This window comes from Folsomia candida, unplaced genomic scaffold, assembly GCF_002217175.1.
Source record: "Folsomia candida strain VU population unplaced genomic scaffold, ASM221717v1 Fcan01_Sc024, whole genome shotgun sequence".
NCBI classification, from domain to species: Eukaryota; Metazoa; Arthropoda; class Collembola; order Entomobryomorpha; family Isotomidae; genus Folsomia; species Folsomia candida.
The window spans coordinates 813,431-832,212 of NW_019091216.1; the positions used below are offsets into that span (position 1 = coordinate 813,431).

General features: G+C 35.3%; 3 protein-coding genes across 6 annotated transcripts in view; 1 reads left to right on the forward strand and 2 right to left on the reverse strand.

Annotated features, from left to right (window-relative positions):
* Nucleotides 1-1,575, forward strand: part of LOC110859046 (prolyl 4-hydroxylase subunit alpha-2) — a 35,386-nt gene extending 33,811 nt beyond the window's left edge. For both annotated transcript variants that reach the window (XM_035859209.1, XM_022107908.2), the window contains exon 10: nt 1,369-1,575. In XM_035859209.1, the coding sequence (XP_035715102.1) occupies nt 1,369-1,439 (71 nt within the window). In that variant the 3' untranslated portion in view covers nt 1,440-1,575. The remainder of the gene's footprint in view (nt 1-1,368) is intronic.
* A 1,627-nt stretch (nt 1,576-3,202) lies between these two features.
* Nucleotides 3,203-10,920, reverse strand: LOC110859121. Of its 3 annotated transcripts, XM_035859210.1 has the most exons (8): nt 10,438-10,919; nt 10,151-10,373; nt 9,867-9,923; nt 9,295-9,429; nt 6,286-6,646; nt 5,196-5,513; nt 4,195-4,386; nt 3,203-3,575 (listed from the first exon to the last, which is right to left on the reverse strand). In XM_035859210.1, the coding sequence occupies exons 2-8, from the start codon at nt 10,314-10,316 to the stop codon at nt 3,293-3,295; spliced, it is 1,512 nt and encodes a 503-aa protein (XP_035715103.1). In that variant the 5' UTR covers nt 10,317-10,373; nt 10,438-10,919; the 3' UTR covers nt 3,203-3,292. The 3 variants fall into 3 exon arrangements, with proteins under 3 accessions (XP_035715103.1, XP_021963686.1, XP_035715104.1); XM_022107994.2 differs by lacking the exon at nt 10,438-10,919 and having other exon boundaries at nt 9,867-10,062; nt 10,151-10,292; XM_035859211.1 differs by lacking the exon at nt 5,196-5,513 and having other exon boundaries at nt 10,151-10,920.
* Nucleotides 10,921-11,242: 322 nt separating this feature from the next.
* LOC118438660 lies at nt 11,243-14,418 on the reverse strand. Its single transcript, XM_035859212.1, has 4 exons — nt 14,282-14,418; nt 14,140-14,193; nt 12,063-12,819; nt 11,243-11,944 (listed from the first exon to the last, which is right to left on the reverse strand). Exons 3-4 carry the CDS (start codon nt 12,539-12,541, stop codon nt 11,584-11,586), a joined length of 840 nt encoding a protein of 279 aa, XP_035715105.1. The 5' UTR covers nt 12,542-12,819; nt 14,140-14,193; nt 14,282-14,418; the 3' UTR covers nt 11,243-11,583.
* Between the last annotated feature and the right edge of the window lie 4,364 nt (nt 14,419-18,782).

Sequence of the window (18,782 nt, forward strand, 5' to 3'; positions counted from 1 at the left end):
CGGGAATTTTTCAGCTGAATTTTGATTCACATTTTGCTTGACAACAACTCTTCATCAGCAAAATTCGGGTAGATTAAAATTTGAATTATACTTCAGATCAGAATATATTCTGAGTTTTGAAATTTAGAACTTGATTACCTCGTCAACAAAAATTACAATTAAAACTAAAGAATAGAAATCCAGCACGTCAGGGTTCCTTAAATTGCGTAATTTTGCAAAATCTTACACCATTTAATCCGCGAATTGCTCACTTACTGAATTTGTAACCAATAAAAAAACGTGTGCAGTAGACTTAAAATATTTTTCCCTGAGTAAAACAAAAAAAATACATATTTCAGACATGCTCACTGCATACATCTTTCGTAACTTGCGAACTTTACAAACATTTCAGTGAAATTTTACTTTAATTTATTTACAAACAAACTGAATCTGAAAATGTGTGCTTATATTTTTTGTCGTGAAACCTTTATTTTCCTGCTTTGAAGAATCACACATATTACACTGCGCAGTTTAAAATATTTGAATGAATTTGCACTTAACTACTTAACGCAGGACTCGATGTTCTACCACCAAAATCGGCAAAATCAGCACATTTTTAATCATTTTTCGCCTTTGGGAATTTATTATAAAATTGTGAACGAAAAATTTGAAGAGCAGTGAGTTACCAACTTTTTAAATATATACACTCCAGATTTTGACACTTTTGAAGGAGGATTTCTCAAGTTTAAGAAGCCTTTAGAAAAATTGGAACTCATCAAAACTGGTTGAAAAAACTCATCCCATTAAAAAACTCACTGACTGCAAATTTGTTGTTCAGAATTTTAAAATAAATTCCCAGAAGAGTGAAACGATTAAAAATGTGTTGATTTTGACGATGAGACATCGAGTAATGCGTCTTGATTTAAATAGTATTTGCACACAACGCAATTATCTCACATGCATGTAATTCTTCGAAGCCGGAAAATAAAATTAGCAAAATAAAAATAGCAAAATAAAAAATTCCAAAATGAATATTTTCAGATGAACTCGTGTAGATTTCTCTGAAATATCTGTAAAGTAAGGAAGTTATAAAAAATGTTTGCAGTTATGATGTCTGAAACATGTAAATGTTTATTTTCAGTCGGGGAAAAATATTTCTGAAATATAAAAAATGAATTTAAAAGACTCAATATTTTTAAGTTATGTAAAGTGTTTAATTCATTTTTTTAATTGATAACTGGAATCATAGCTCGCAGTAAATTGGTACATGGTCCATTTATGGACCAATTTTTTTGTGGTCCATGGTCCATTGTCCATTGCGAGCTATGACTGAAATATTTTTCCCCGAGTGAAAGTAAAAATTTACAACTTTCACTTTTATTTTTGCAGTGGCCAACAAATGGATTCGTTCCGGCGGACAAATGTTTAATCGTCCCTGTTCCCTGGATCCGTCCGAGTAATGAAAATTTAACTGATTACATCAAAAAGTTAACAATTAAAATTAGTTGAAAAACATGTTAGTTTTTTTGCTTCAACCGTAATGAAAATTGAACTGATTATATCTAAAAGTTCATAATTAAAATTAGTTTAAAAAAACAAGTTGAATTTCTCCTCTAACCATGTTTTCCGGCATCCATGAAGTACATATTTTGATAGCGATATAAAATCAATTTCCTCAGAAAACAAAAACATTTCTGAAAATTATCAAAACATTTCTGAAAATTATCAAATTGTCAGAATTTGCTAACTTTGACACCAGAAAAATTTCTCGAGAATTGCAATTGTTTAAAATATGTATGCTAGATATATTGTTACCCGCGATGTGTTTTATTAAATTGAAGTATTTCGAGTTACTCTATTCTACAAGCTTGAGTTTTATGTGACAGTTACTCCGACTTGACAAGTTAGTCTAAAATACGAGTTTTTTTTAGAAAATTGAACTTTTATCGTCAAAATTCTGTATGTTTAAAACTTCGTGATAACAATGTATTTTGACCGCGATGAAACGTTAATTGCTTCGCAAAACCTGCACTGTAAATAATCTGGTAATAAACGTTACCGAAAAGCACAAGTATATGACTACCAAAGTGATAATGATACGTTGTACCGTGTGGTAATGACTTGGTAATAAAGTTTTACCATCATGGTAACGAATTTTTACTACCTGGTAAAATATTATTACCGAGAAATCTTTACCTGCGTGATTTTACCGGATTATTAAATACATATGTATTTTCGACTGACTGTTGTCTTTTCGAGGTAGATTTTCGCCATTTTCTGGGTGTAACAACCCCAGAAATCCAAAACCTAAGAAGAACCGAGCTTAAAATACTCCATTTTGTTTAGGTTACATTGGTCAGCAAAGGATTTTGGCCACCTCTGTAAAGGTTGACGATCCATTACAATTTTAACTATTAAAATCCATCCGAATTTGTTTTATGGCGTTAAATTTTCTCAATTTTTAAACGACTTTTGATACACGATCACCTCGTTTCGCCGCACGTGTCTTCCTCGCCACGACTAAAAATTAAGTTAATAATTTGACCCTAATTGCTCGAGTAAATCACTAACCATTTCGATTTAATGCTGACAAAGAAGTTATCAAAATTTAGTTTTAATTGCATTTTAACTACGGAATAAACCTTCAATTTAATCTTAAAACCACCAAAATTTAATACATACCTTTCACAAAGTAGAAATCATAAAAAAAACTCAGATTTAAAAAATCCCTAACTCGCTTTTTAAAAGTAAAAAAATGCACATTTTTCGCCAAACTGAAAATCATAAAAGCGCTCAAATTTAATAAATCCTTAACTCGCTATTTAAACGTTTGGGTTATAATGGGTAAGTGTCGAACCAAAATTTATTTTTTTGCAACAAAAAGCAATATTTTTCGCAACATTAAAATTTGCAAACAATTTTGTCCAACCAAAAATACCAAAATGTAAAACAATATAATCAGTAATTAGAAAATGATTCGTGAAAAGTATGAAAAATAGGGTGAAAAACAGGTCACGTTTATGTATTTGTTTATTTATTCTTTTACAGACTCGCTCAAAATTATTACATATGTCCACACAAATTGCATGTAACCTTCTCTCACTGTTTAAAATTGTGGATAAAAATGAGCCTGAGCTGCATATTGTACAAAACTTAGACATGTGAAAGGGGTGGGTGAAAATTGTTGGTATAAATAAATCATGCCAAATTTTGAACAAATTGGTCACAGGTCATACATACATATTTATTTACTTTTATATTTTTTTTACTCGCCCAAAATTGTTAACACAAATTTCACGCAACTTTCTCCTCTCTATTTAAACGTGAGGAATAAATTGAGCGTCAACTGCATACAATTATTCAGACAGCAGAGAACGATGGAGTTTTCGAACGTGTACAACGACCCGGCCGTGCAGCGCACCGCGTGGAACGACTTTTGGTACGCGATCGCCTCCTTTTTCGCCCTGTTCGACGCCCTCCGCGCCACGACGCCCTGCTTCCACTTGGCGACGACCTCCTTGTTCTGGTCGTTCACGTCGCCCGCCACGGCCAGCGGGGTCACGGCCTCGAAAGCGCACCGGATCCCGCACAGCGGACTGTTAAATACAGTTTAATTAACTATGGAACTTTTTTTCAGGCTACACTGCTTAATACAAAATTTCATATGAATTACAAATCTGGTCGCAACATGTAAAAGCATAACGTCGAAAAAATGTTTAATATACAAATTAAAATAAGATGCAATTTAATTAGATGCGTTGTTGTCAAAATCAAAGTTTAAGAAATTAACAAAGACTCGGAAATCATACAAGTTAGTTTTACTGACCTTTTTTCAGCTACACCGGGATTTTCTAGCGGGTTATGTCAAAAAATCAAGCCAAAAATTAGGAATCACGTGACACTTATCTTTCCTTTGAATGGTCCCTTTGAAGAAAAAATATTTGCAATGAAGTTCAATTTTTTAGCAAACTTTCTCTCCCTTTCTCTCCACGAAGCGAAAACCAAGGCGCTCGTGGGTACTTTGACCACCAATATTTTTCTTGAAAGGGGCCATTCAACGGAATTATAAGTGTCATGTGTGTGGTTCCTAATTTTTGGCTCGATTTTTTGATATAACTTGTTAGAAAATTCCGTTGTAGCTTGAAAAAAGGTTCCATTGTGTAATAGTAAAATGTGAGATTTTTATTATTATCAAAATGCTTAGCCAAGACTTACAACATGAGATTGGATCTGGGTGAGTAGTGCCAAATGCGTATGAAGCTAAACATCAGAATGGACACGATGGCGAAGAGAAGGTTCGGAAACGTTGAAAGGTACATGAAAAATGCGTCATTCATTAAGGTCGCGATGCACTCGATGGAACGGTACTGATGCACGGAGGATCCAACCTTTGTGGATAAAGCTTCCCTGCAAAAAGTTTGCGAAAACTACAGTATTTGCGATATTTGTCAAATACGATAATCCAAGCGATATAACTATAAATTGACACTCGTGACCTCAATTTGAGCAAAATACAGTCGCAAAAAAAAAAATTCGCAAACAAATATGTAATACTCCTTGTTTTCCCTCTTCGGATGCAAATATCTCCGAAACTGGAGATGTTCACTCAGAAATTGGGATGACATTAATTTTAATCTCGATTGGATAAGGTTTACGAAGGAAATCATACACGTTTTAAAAAGTAAGAGTTTGACACCAAAACAAAACATTCTAGAAAATTTTAATACTTAAAAACATGATAGATTCGTGCCCAATAATTGGGCAGCCCAATTCTTATCTAAGATTTTGAGTGTCAAACGAAATTATTGAAATAAATTGACTAGTAGAGAATACAGATTTTTACGACTTTTTTTTATAAACCAAATAGTACTCTGGGGATTTTGCATTGCATTTATTCTTTCAAGCATACCTGCACACTTCATTCATTTGACTGATTATGATATTGAGTGAAGATGAATTTTCTTTCAGTTCAATGAAAATGATAGAAGGATTCAATAATTCCAGATGAGTGAATGTGAATGAATGGATATCTCACTGCTTTCATTTTTTCAATATGCTTAATACATGGGGTGAAGTAGGAATGAAGGCAGATGAAGTGAAATGAAATGAGTCTGACGGAAAATGACTGAATGTGAAGGAAAATCTTCCGTCGGAAATCAGGATGAATGATTTAAACTGTATGAATGAAAAATGAATTTTTGAACAGGTATGCTTACGACATAACTCTAAGTTCCGCAATGATCCAGGACATCCCCAAATAAATTATGGTCCAGTTAAATGACCACGAGAAGAAAATAACCGTCGTCAAGTAATACTCGACCCCGATGAAGGGCGCCTTTTGAAGGAGGGAAACGCCATGATTTTTGAACCCTTCACACGGCAGGAAGAGAGAGCTGATGAAATTTGGCGTGCAAGGGCTCTCCTCCACAAGTAAAATGTGTACAAACGGATTTCCCGCCAACATCAACATCCCGACGAGAATGTAGCGTGACACGGACTTCGTCACGGCGGCAGAGTCACGTTCGGAATTCGACCTTAACGTGGAATAAGGCCGTTATAACCCATTAATCTCAGTCTACCCCAATTCAATCTCTTTGCATGCCAATTTCTCAAATTGCATCAACTTCATGAATTTTGGAATTTTTCATATTTTAATGTAATGTTAATTTTTGGTACTTCAAAACTATCGATTTGAAAAAGATCATGGAGTTTATTTTTGGAGAAATTTAATGTGAAAAAATTTCAAATGAATTAGCAGGTTTTTAAAATACCTTGAATACCTTAAATACTTTTTTTAGTACTAAAAGTTAACTTTACATAAAAATATGAAAAACTGCATTTATCTGAAAATTCATGAAATTTGTGTCACTTTAGAAATTTTGCACTTCAAGAGGGGTAAAGCGAGATTTCAAATCTATGACGCAGAAAATCCTCATGTAACCTTAAGTAAAAAAAGTATGCATGCGATTTTTGAATCATATTTAAAAAAAGTAAGATTTGACCTTAACTTGCACAACAAACCAAACTGTACCTTTGCACGTATTTAAATCAACATTTTTCTTAAAAACTGCATTGTGACGTTGAAAACTAACAGAATTTTGTATAGTTTACTACACAAAAATTCAGTAAATTTACATTACATGAAATTTTGAAAAATTGCATTTATCTGAAAACTCAAATTTTCAAACTCTGAAATTTTAATCAAAATCTGCAAACTTTAGAAATTTGCACTTAAAGAGATTTAATCGGGGTAGAGTGAGATTAAAAATCCATGACACAACAAATAAAATCGCCATCCAATCGCACCTTAATTCGTCCTCCATGACCTCCTCCATTTCAGACTCCTTTTCTTCTTCAGGTTTAATTTCAATTTTTGGGATCACATTTTTTGGCACGTCGTCATAATTTGCGGACTCGATTTTGTCCTCTTCTTCAGTTTTGAAAAATGTAACGTCATCCCAACGTGGAGTGTCGACACTTTTTCGACTTGGACTTCTCGACGCTTGGATTTCGCTATTCGTCAAAATATGGTCGACTTGTGACGTATTGACGAAATCCGGCTTTCCTTTTTCCTCCAAGATGTCAAATTGAATACTTAATCGTGTCAATCTTTGCTCGTTATTATTGGGCAGCTTCAACTGAGGAGGAGCAGAATAATCTGGCAAAACTGGAAATATAACATGAAGTTGTAAATTTTTCGAAGTATGAAAATCCAGATCTACCGAAAATTATATTTACATAGATATTTTGCTTAAGAAAGCGTTCGCAAAAATATTTCAATTTTGCAACCAAAATCATCCACATTTTCAATTAAAATTTGTATAAAGAAATTATTGGAGGCTTCTTAAAAAATTCATACATTTTCGGTTTGAAATGAGTTCGAGAGAAATTATGCAAATTTCTCAAGCGTCATTATTTAGGATAAACGCAGCTTTTCATACTTTCAAGTAAAGTAAATTTTTGAAAAAATTAGAGATTTAACTTCAGGAAATTTATTGCTAAAAAATGATAAATGAGTTGGCAAGTTTTTCAAATCTATATTTTGGTAGTATCAAAAATTAACTTTACATTACCGTATGAAAAGTTGCATTTATTCTAAAAATTCGTGAACTTGATGCCATTTTAGGAATTTTTATTTAAACAAATTGAATACGGGCAAAGTAACATTAAAATCTATACCAAATCAACTCGTTACCCAATAGAACCTTAAGTACACTCTTAGAAATGGGGTTACGATTATAACCAAAAAGTAAACGTATGTGACTCTACCGCCGTGGTTAAGTTATAAATTTATTAGCTCTGGTGACAGTTTAATACTACTTCGGTGAAACTTTATAATTAGTCAGTGACAATTGTAACCACTCGATGACAAATTCATAACCACGGTGGTAGCGTCACATACGTTTACTTTTTTGTTGTAATCGTAACCCCATTTCTAAGAGTGTATTCTCACCTTTTTTCGACGTCCGTTTCACATAAGCGAGCAAGCAATTAACAAATTGAAAATTTCACCCTCCTTCCTATCAAACTGGACGAAACAGATCATGGTCAACGTATACGCAAAAATCCACACGGTGTTTAGTACGCGTAAAAGCAGGGGGAATTTCCCCCTGTGCAAGGCTTGCACGAGTCTCACCGCGGCAAAAACGTTCATCGCAATGTTTATAAATTTATGAATTTTGAAATAAAACCGGTGCCGTTTTCCGGCCCTTCTGACACATTTTTCTTTCGGATCCCAATCGAAGGGGAAGAGTTTCAAACCACTCCCCACGTCGAGGAGGCAATGCACAGCAGAAATTGCTCGATCGGTCAGCATTTTGGGCAAAAAGTTGGCAAAATTTCAGAAAATTTAAAGAATCAAATTATTGTCTAAAATTTTGCAAAATTGAAGGCGTCAAATTATTAGGAGTTTACAATCGACTTATTTTGGTTTTCCCACAAATTATAAGTCATTTCTATAAATCAATTATAAGTGGGTTCTATTTGAATGCTCCACTTTTTGTTTAAATTTTATGTTGCATGCAATTCAGGCGACCGAATTCCATTAAACGTCAAAATCATTGCAAAAACAAACATAGTAGCTTTAAAAAGACCTAAAACTTCAACAATAGGTACAACCTTTCAATTCTTGCCTAATATATCAATTACATGATATTTATGAAGTGGAATGATTGAAAATTTAATCTTCACTCTCATTTGAACTCCCCATTTTAAATATTTCACTGCACTATCGTAATTAAACTAATTTCAATTATGCACCATTTTAAATAACTTGAATACGGATTAAAACTCGATTGAAAAATAATTTATTGAGCAGCAAGTGCCCTGCAGCAAATTTGAGTGAGTGAAATTTCAACGGCAGCTGATGCTCAAAACAAGCGAAATAAGTGTCTTATTCCAGAAAAAATCAATCCAGGAGACTTATTTTCCGATCACTTATAAGTGAAATACTAGCTACTGCGCATGCTCGCGCAGTGTCACTTAAAAGTGGAAACGACTTATAAGTGGTCGGTACACTTAAAAGTCAACATTTTGTAAACACCTAATATTTTAATATTGTAAATTTTTCTAAATATTTGAGTAATTAAGAAATTAAGAAAATAGTGTTTTTATAAGGTTCCCAATCAGTTTAGAAGGTTAGATAACCGGATATTATCTTTGAGATAGTAGGAAAATTTATAATTTCTGGAAACTACGAAATTCCCTGTATTAATAGCGTTTCATTCAATTTTATGGCTTTTTATTTATTTTGTGCATTTATGTAATGCACTTTTATGCACTATACACTAACGAAACACTGGCATGTTCATACAATAATGTCCGCTACTGCAGGCTACTTCTTTATGAACGTATGTATGTGGAGCGAATATGCAGATGTAACTGTCCGTACTCCTTCCAAATAATGGATTCACGGTCATTTCGAAGTTTTTAATCCGAGAATGAATACTTGTCTCATCATCGGACCGTGTTAATTTGTAAAGAGGGACCGATGACTTTTTAATCCTTTGATGAAACCGTGGACTAACAACGACGGAAAATTAGCCGTCATCACATCCATCACCTAATCTCTTCCTCCCTCCATTTGCATACGCGTCCATTGCGGACGGGGAGAAAATTAAGACTCGCTTTGAAAAGAATGGGAGGAAGACATTCACACGGAAACAGGAGCAGCGTCCAATTTTCCGACTCTTTTCTTCTCCGGACAAGATTATGGAACTTGTGGCAATGTCCCGAAATAATAAATTATGGGATCAAGCAGACAATAAAACATAATAGAAAGTTAGAAATGCATGAATGTGAATGGATTATATTTACCGGCGGAGAGATGACCATACGACCCGCTGGCGGCCGAAGACCCTCTGGACCCATTGACTAAGGACACCAAGCAAGGCGAAAACCGGATCATGGAGTTGATGTCGAAGGAATCCGAGTACGGCGAGCATGAGAGCGCTGAAATGCATAAGTTTCGTCAAATATTCTAAATAATATTCTAATTGTTTCGTTTAAAATATTCTAATTCGAAAATTGAGGTGTCCCAGCGTATGCTAATAAAATTTGATCAGATCAGTGTCAATCGATCACTGTCAATCGGAAATTTAATTAATATGAAATTAGGCAACGACATAATCTTCCAACGGACATGTTTGGCGGAAACGCGATGTTTCGGCAAGTGTAAAATTTGTCACCTTTACGACAGGTTTTCTCCTCTTCGGATACAAATATCTCCCCAAAACGTGCACATTGAGAAATCGTGTGGTTTGCAAATTTCATACTAATTAAATTTGACACTAGTTTGGTCAAAATCTGCAAAGCAGATGTTTGGAGACCTCCATTTCAAGTTTGTCGATGGGTCTTTTTTCGGAGATTTTTAGTGGGAAGTCACTTACCACGCTTCCTGTTGGCACGGGCGTTGAGACTGGCGCGGGGGCTGGAGAATCGGGCGTCTGTAAAAAATAAAGGAGGAAATAAATACTGCAACTTTGATAATTTATTATTTAAGCCCGTTAACAAAAGGTAATCGGTCCATCTCCCTCAATTTGTCGTTTGCCTCGTCACCAAATTTTATTTTATTGCTGGATTATGCTAATTTAAGACAAACAAGGCATTGTCATATATTTATGTAGATTATACATAAAACGTCCTTCGGATGAAATTTGCGAATAGTTATTACCAGAACTTGGCACGGGTTTGGGTTCGAACCCGGTTTCCTGGTTCGGCTTCACTCCAATCCGAGTTCGAACCCGGGAGTTCAATTTCTGTGGTTTCGGCGCGGGTTCGACTTTTCGAGTCGTGCACTGATTATTACAGATTTCCTCAAACCATAAATTGGAATACATGCATACATTCAAAAATGGCCGTTTTTAGTATATTTTCGATGATTATAATTTTTCAATCTGTCAATTTAAATAAAAGTGACCACAGTTTTTATTATGATCCAGTACAAAGTTCCAATTTTACCGAGGTGCCACGAGTTTAAGGGATCGATTACCACCTAAAAAATTGACAGATTTAAAATTCAGCTATCCGATTAATTTTTACATTTCAAATTCATTTCCTTCAAACGCAACATGAAATACTCACATCAAACTCATATGTTTATTAATACTCAAATTGAGCCAAAAATGCATATGTATGTATTACACTTTTAATAAATAACACACATCCTGACTTGTACAAATATCGTTAAGAACATAAAATTAATAGCTATTGAATTTTTGATGATAGGATTGCACTCATTCACACAATTTGCTCTGCTTGTTTTGTAAATTTTTACCGAGCTTTGCATAACAGGTAACAAACATTGTTACACTTTAACAAGTGGAATAATTTTTTCGCCGTCTTTTGCCCCATCGAGTCACCATGCTTCTAACAATGGAGGCGCAACCCATGTTCAGCCCAGATAATTTTTTGACCTTATTAGTTTGAAAGAGCAAGTCTATACAAACAAATTTGGTTCGGCACTTGGGCAGATGCGCAAATTTCAGCACGTTATGGGCGCCGCAAGTTCGCAAAAAACGCACGAAGTTGAGCTCGCGCTGGGGCATTGCCCGAAAAATCGTGCGTTTTTTGCGAACTTCCGGCGCCCATAACGTGCTGAATTTTGCGCATCTGCGCAAGTGCCGGACCAAATGTTGTTTCTAAAGACTTGCTCTTCAAACTAACATGGTCAAAAAATAATCTGGGCTGAACATGGTTTGCGTCTCCATTGTAAGTTAGTCACCTTAATTGTAAAATGGTAACATTAATTTCCATGTAGTTCAAACTCATGTACTACTGTCCAATTTCCTGACCAGTAGGTTGCATTTTTTGAAAAGGCTATCATCTTTCGTTGGTGCGAGTACGAAGGGACTACGCGGTAATTTAGTGAAATTTAGAGTGTTTTGAACCGATTTTTTACCATTATCAAAAATTTCAAATATATTTTGGAATTTGTGATTTTTTTCAAGACAATTAATTTAGAAGTAGCTTCACAGTAACTTCACAAACTTGGGCTGGACAGAAAAAATTTCGGATTTCCAAACTAAATATTAAATTAAATAGTTTCTTGCCCACCCTTTCCGTAATTAAAAAAAATCGGGTTTCGAAATTTCATACAATTAATCCCTAATTAATGGTAACCTCCCCACAACACCGGTACCTCGTACATTCCGCGTACAGGCGAAGATGCCCGTGCAGCAAGGCCTCCCAAACCTGCAAATATTTTTCTACCCCTTCATTTTCCCCCGTTTGATGGAGGAGCACCCTCTTAAGTTGCCCGTAGTCGGCCACCTCTTCCGAAATGAGATGGCACACCTGGTTCACGGCAGTTTCGAGTTTTTTATTTTTTTCGATAACCTTAAAAACCACGAGGTTATCGTGCGCCTCCGGCTTGAAGTCTTTCTTCAGACCGAGCACGTCATTCGTGAAGGCCCCTATGCTTGTTAAAGAGTCGACCACGCGGTTGAAAATCATCCCATCCTCAACCNACGGGGTTGAGGATGGGATGATTTTCAACCGCGTGGTCGACTCTTTAACAAGCATAGGGGCCTTCACGAATGACGTGCTCGGTCTGAAGAAAGACTTCAAGCCGGAGGCGCACGATAACGTTGCCGCCAAGGTCGACATTATTTAGTACCGCTAACAGTTCCGCAATCCCGCAAAAATAAGAGTTTGGCTTTCTAAAAGCTTTAAAAGTCGTTTCCGAATATCTGCCGTCAATATGGCAAATATTCATCCACTGCAGGGCTTGCATATAGGTGGCCATGCAGACGTTAAAACGTCTCATTTTACGCGAGTATTCCATAATGGCTCGACCAGCCAGTTGATGCCAGGCGTAGAGAGAGTTGCCAAAATTCCAGAATAAGGTTTGCACATCGTCCTTACTCGGTGGGGGTGGGGTGGTCTGGGCGGGACATTGTGGGGGAGGAGCGGCTCGTTGAGGGTCGAAACACCCCTGCGTGATTTTCCCGATACGATCCGTTTCCTCCTTAAAGACTGAGGGGTCGATGTTTTTGCGGCTAAGGTCTTCCATCGCATCGTCAAAGAGCCAGAGCCACATGGCAAACTTGATGGCGATGTCCATCTCCGGAGAGGTCACGCTACACAAGGGGTTACCATAACAGATGTAGTATATTGAGGCGAGGGCTGTCTCCTTGTAATAATGTGGATTTTGTTGGACATCGGGAAAGTAGTCGCGACACCAGAGGAGGAGAGCGTCCACCAGCCGAGCTAAGGTTGCAGGGCAGATTGGATCTTGTTCGAGGGGCAGTCAATCCTGGTGAAGTAGGAGCTGACCGATTTGGGCCCAAACGCCTTGTGGTTCACGCACCTGAAGAGGAATTCGACCTTTGCGCCAGACATCTGAATCATACATGTTAAAAAATATTTATTCATTCAAAGTTCGCTCATTCAAAGCCTTGAAAAAAATATTTATTCCCTATTCAACATTCATAATTTGTAAAAAAAAATATTCATTAATTATTCAACATTTATTCATTATTCATTCATTCCTTCATTATTCATGTTATTCAAAATTCACAGTATTAGATGAATTTCTTAACTTTCCCTATGTATTAAGCATTGATTTAAAAATGAATGATGAAAAAATATTCATTCATTATTCATTCACACGAATTGAATAGATATTCACTCAATATTCATTTATTCAAAAATCAGAATAAAATATTCATTAAATATTCATTCAAAATTGTGAACATTGAATGAATAATTTATTCATTCATCATAAAATGAATGAATGTGAACATGTATGATCTGAATACATATACAAGATGTGGGAGAGGTTTTAAGTTAATCATAATTTTTTGAGCGACCCTGATCATTTAGATTTTTAATGGTTAAAAATGTTAATGAATGTAAATGGGATGAATATTATTTAAATTCTTTAATAATTGAGGTATCCAAATGTTCGTGGATACGGATGTATGTATGTATGGAAATATGTACATTAGCGTAAATCCAGTTTTGATTTTTTTTGTCACCTAAAAACTTTCCCTGTAATTTTGTAAGTCCACGTGTCTAAGAAAAGGCAGTGATTTTATGCACTTAATGGTTTTTGTTTTATATTTTCATCATGTGTGGAAATGCACATGTATACATTTCCACACGATTCACGAAAAGATTGATGATTCACGATTCAATATTTTGCTAGATTTTGTAGACTATGAAAAATGTAGGTTGTATTTTGCAGTGCAGGGTACAATGCCATCATATTGACGTGAAGACCCCGATTCACTTAAAAATGCTTTCACTTTGGTCAAACTTGGTTGAATTTACGAAGATCAGAGCTACACTCAAAATAAGGTAGTAATGAATCATTACCATGCGGAATGACTATGTGGTTCTACCACGTCGGTTACGATTTGTCGTAGAAATGGCAATAATAAGTTCAGGGGAATTCAAATTCATTACCAAATATTAAGGAAGTGAATACCATTATGTATTAAATTTGAATTTCCCTGAACTTATTATTACCATTTCTACGACAAATCGTAACCGACGTGGTAGAGCCACATAGTCATTCCGCATGGTAATGATTCATTGCTACCTTATTTTGAGTGTACTTTCCCTAACATATTTATCCTAATTCATGAGTGCACTAATTTCTGAATCCTACGTATACTATTATTTGGATTCAAACTCAGATAAATTAAGAGAACTCACCGTAAATCCTGGAAATTAATTCTTGAAAACTCCGCAGAAATCTGTGTACGATTCCTGTCAATTAGAAAATTAGAAGGTTTATGAACATTTGTATGCTAAAAATTCATTAAAGCATTAAAAATTTCTATGGCTTTGCACTTACGGAAATAATTCCAGATATTTTTCTTGCTTTCCAACTGAATATTTCCAGCACCTGCAAAGTCTAGACTTGAGAACGCACTGAACCAAATCCGAGTGCTGGATGGCTAAAAATTTATTTTGGTCCGGTGTCATTGTACCATCTATTTGTTTGACAGTGCTTCGTCAGAGAATGTCTGAATTTAATTTAATTTTAAATTTAAGATAATGCAGATTAATCCCGTTAAATCAAAGGGATTAAATCTTTTTGGAAATAAATTTGAACTAATAATTTTTGTTTTGTAAATAATTTCTGTTACTCAATAAGATTCTTGTAAATATATGTGCTTGTATAATTAGTTACGTGCATGTGTATTCTCCACCACGAAAAGCTGACCCGTATTTAAATATGTCAGAATAAATTTGTATAATTACATAATATGTAAGCAGAACCGTGAATGTGCCAGTGGTTTTATTGAAATGATACCAAAAATGTTAGAAAACAAGTTTTCGAACAGATTTCATGAAACCCTGGTTGCGTATAATGGCGTCAAAGCCTTGTCGATTAGTCTAGATTTATGATTCGGAAATCTTACTTGGCTCCATATTACTAAAAATTCCAACCAAATTTGTATCGCTTCCGCTTTAAGGCTTACCCTCACGCTCGGAGGAGAAGTTGGAGTTGGGGCAGTCTTCCCAGTTTCATCCTTCTCAATCGCTTTGCGTAATGCATTGAATCGCCTATCTCGAAACTTCGCATCGACCCTGTGGGGGGGAGGAGTCGACCTCAGGGAAATGCATTCTCCGGTGTTTAGAATTTGGTTTTCTTCGTCTGATGGTATTTTTTTCAAATTTTTTGGACTGGCGAAAAGTACTCTTATGCCCCTTACCAGTCTACATAAGGTTACATCACTTGATGGTAAGGGGCATAAGAGTACCTTGCGCCAGTCCAAAAAATTTGAAAAAAATACCATCAGACGAAGAAAACCAAATTCTAAACACCGGAGAATGCATTTCCCTGAGGTCGACTCCTCCCCCCCACAGGGTCGATGCGAAGTTTCGAGATAGGCGATTCAATGCATTACGCAAAACGAGGGAAGACTGCCCCAACTCCAACTTCTCCTCCGAGCGTGAGGGTAAGGCTTAACCATGTAAACTGTGATGTGAGTAGGCTGCTTCAACTATCAAGGAAAAGGCAAGGGAATGCGGTGTGAGTGGTTTTAACATTTTTTGCTCATTCCACTTTTACCAGTTTTTCGGAATCCTCCATTTCCTTAATTTGCGTATTTATTTATACAGGCTTGGATGGGACAGACATGTGTGCCTTCTTGTAAAATGCGACAGAAAAAAAAATATTGACAATTTCGATGCCGGAAGAAAATGCACCAGACATGTAACAAAAATGTTCCAATTTATTCTGGAACATTTGTACATAAATGGTTAGTACGAAATAATGAGACAAAATTTTACATGTAAAATTACAAATATTTCACAAAACTCGACAATCTGTGCATATGTATGTATGAACATCATTAATTACCTGCCATTCAAAAATACTATACAGCTAAAAATTCCACACCTCCTTCGGCGATCAGTTTATCGTCGTACTAATTCATAAAAGACCTAAGTGCAGGCGATGCTAAATTCAGAAAAGACCTAAGTGCAGTCGGTGTTTAATTCAGAAACGACCGAAGTGCAGTCGATGCTCAATTCAGAAAAGACCTAAGTGCACAGAAAAAAAAGTAAAAAAAGACCTATGTGCAAGTATGTATTTACTTATGGCTAAATCGCGCGATATATATGAAAAATCATTTTGGCAAGATTTAGCCATATGTAAATACATACTTGCACATAGGTCTTTTTTTACTTTTTTTCTGTGCACTTAGGTCTTTTCTGAATTTAGCATCGCCTGCACTTAGGTCTTTTATGAATTAGTACGACGTTATGTAATTTTGTGTCTGAGATTTTTTATTTGATTTTTTCCCGAGTTCCAGGCTGATTGTCTTCAATCTTATTTTGAATTTGAATTTAGTTACTTCATGTTACGTAGCAGAGGGATGTCTGTAAATTGTGTGACCGAAAAATCCCGATTTTTATACATATGTGGCCTCTTCTCTTTGGTGAAAATGGGCCTGCATAGAATTGGCCGGTTTTTATGCATGGAATTTGTGCGTATAATTATGCCAAATTATGCACAACTTGCTAAGATTGGATACATAATTTGTATATAAAATTTTCCACATAAAAAAGTTAACATTTGTAAACATAACAATATGTAATAAATTATGCATAGTTTTTTATACCTAATGCAATATGCATAAATTCTTTAGAATTATGCAGAATTATGGACGTGTTATATGCATAAAGTGATTATGCATAAAGACCAGCCAATTCTATGCATGATCATTTTCACCCAAGCTTCTTACGTATATGTAACGTTGATTTCACGATAACTGAATAAATCATCAATAAATTAACATGTGCAAGATTCAAAAGCTTCCCTTGTTCCATCAACTTGTTACTAGAAGTTCATATAACTAATTTGTAAATTTTACCAGACTTAGCGTTCTCAAACAATTAAAACTTTTCCACGAGTTCAAGTTTTCAAGATTTTTGACAAGTTTCTGACAAGCATTAAAAAATTCACGAATTCATCATTTGCATGGTTGTTTTTTTTTCATTTTTTTATAACATTAGAAATTTTTTAGGTTTTAGTTAAGCAGAGGAAATGGACTTGAGGTTTTATTTGATTACATACTGCATTGCGTCCAAAGGACGTTGAACGCCCAACCATGTTGAGCGTTGGGTTTGCTATGATAGCAAAATGCTCGTTGGTTAGATTATCCCAATTTTTTGATTTGCTGCACATCTCGATTTTCTCAACACAATTTAAATTAAAGGCAAGGTCAAAATTAACCTCTGTGACCTTCTAGGGTTAAAAAGTTTGAGGGGTCAAGTTACTTGATTTGTCCATGAATGCGGTATAGTGGGAAAAGTGATATCAATAGGAGTAAGCATATACGAGGGGTGCTCAATAAATAGTGCGAATCTTTATGTATCTACAGGGTTTGATAAACAAATTTGGACAATAATGTTTCAAATGGCTTCACCTCCATGCGAACGATTTTAAGACAATTTGCGTACACGATTTTCGTCGCACAGTGTAGTATAAAAATTCAGTTTCAATAAGTATCAAAGTAGCATTTGAATATGGTAGTGAGGACTAAGGTACCCCATACTCAGGAAAAAACAATATAGAAATTTTTACATTACGCCAAGAATGTGAACAGGGGTAAAAGTCAATTTTTTTTAATCCGCTTACATTTCTTTCCGAATATGTGAGGTCAACACTAGTACCGCGGGCATATTCATAAATAATGTTCCAAATATGTTGATCTTTGCTAGCAACAAAAACCCGCAGGAAAAAATAATTTTACATATACTTTATCTGTCACAACAGTCAAGAAAACGACGTTTATGTGTCTTTTGTGTCTCCCATTGCCGTACGGCCAACCCAGTCAAATTTTGTTTTCCAAAATGTTTTGTTTTGTTTGGAATTCTCAATTGTTTGGAATTCTCATTGTACGAACTAATCTTAAATATATGTAATAAAGGGTTGAAATTCCCTAAATTTATTTGAGTCGAAAAAAAAATGTTTTCCAAAATATTTTTTCTTCAAGAAGCTTCAACTACTTGTCTAGCAATGTACAATTCAAATTCTTGAACATTCTTGCAAGAAAACTATGTAGAAACTGACAATCACAATGGAAAATTGAAAGTTTCGCATGGTGTAAGCATTTGATGGATTGAGGTTATTTTAAAAACTTTCGTGCAGGATGAGTTTTATAGTTTGGTCCAAAATTTCTTTTGTACTGAACGCATAAAAATATTGTGTTTCTCGCACATAATGAAAAGTTGTCAGGGACGATATATCCAACCAGGTAATCATGAAAATCTTGCTTGTGTTGCTTCTATATGTATTTATTTAGGTACCGTGTTCGGTGCCCAGCATCGCTCAATATTGAGCATACTTTCATGAAATAAATATCAAGTGACGATATTGAGATATTATGTAGATCGCGAAGGATTTATCAGGTCAATTTAAGAATGTTCATGATTAAAAGTTAATGACCGCGTGTCAACTCTTACAACGCATGGATATGTGCTCGTTTGTAAATATTTAGTAACTATGTAAGCTCACTAAAATATCTAATATTGGCCGACCTAACCCAGGAATTACTAACTTGCCTCTATTTACGATCATCTATTAAACTAGAAAATATAGCAAACCATGTTAATTTCATAAAACAAGTTTCGTCTCCCCTTCTACATATTTACATTTCAGTGTCTATTGTTTCCACAAAACATTGCCGGAACGTGTCGGTGGCTGCCAACATTATTAATATTTTACGGATCCTAGGAGAACATTTTAATAAAATTGGATACACAAATGACCCGTATGCATAAGCGTATCAGTCTTTGCTTCATGGTGACGAACGACCCACATGCATAAGACGACTACGCAT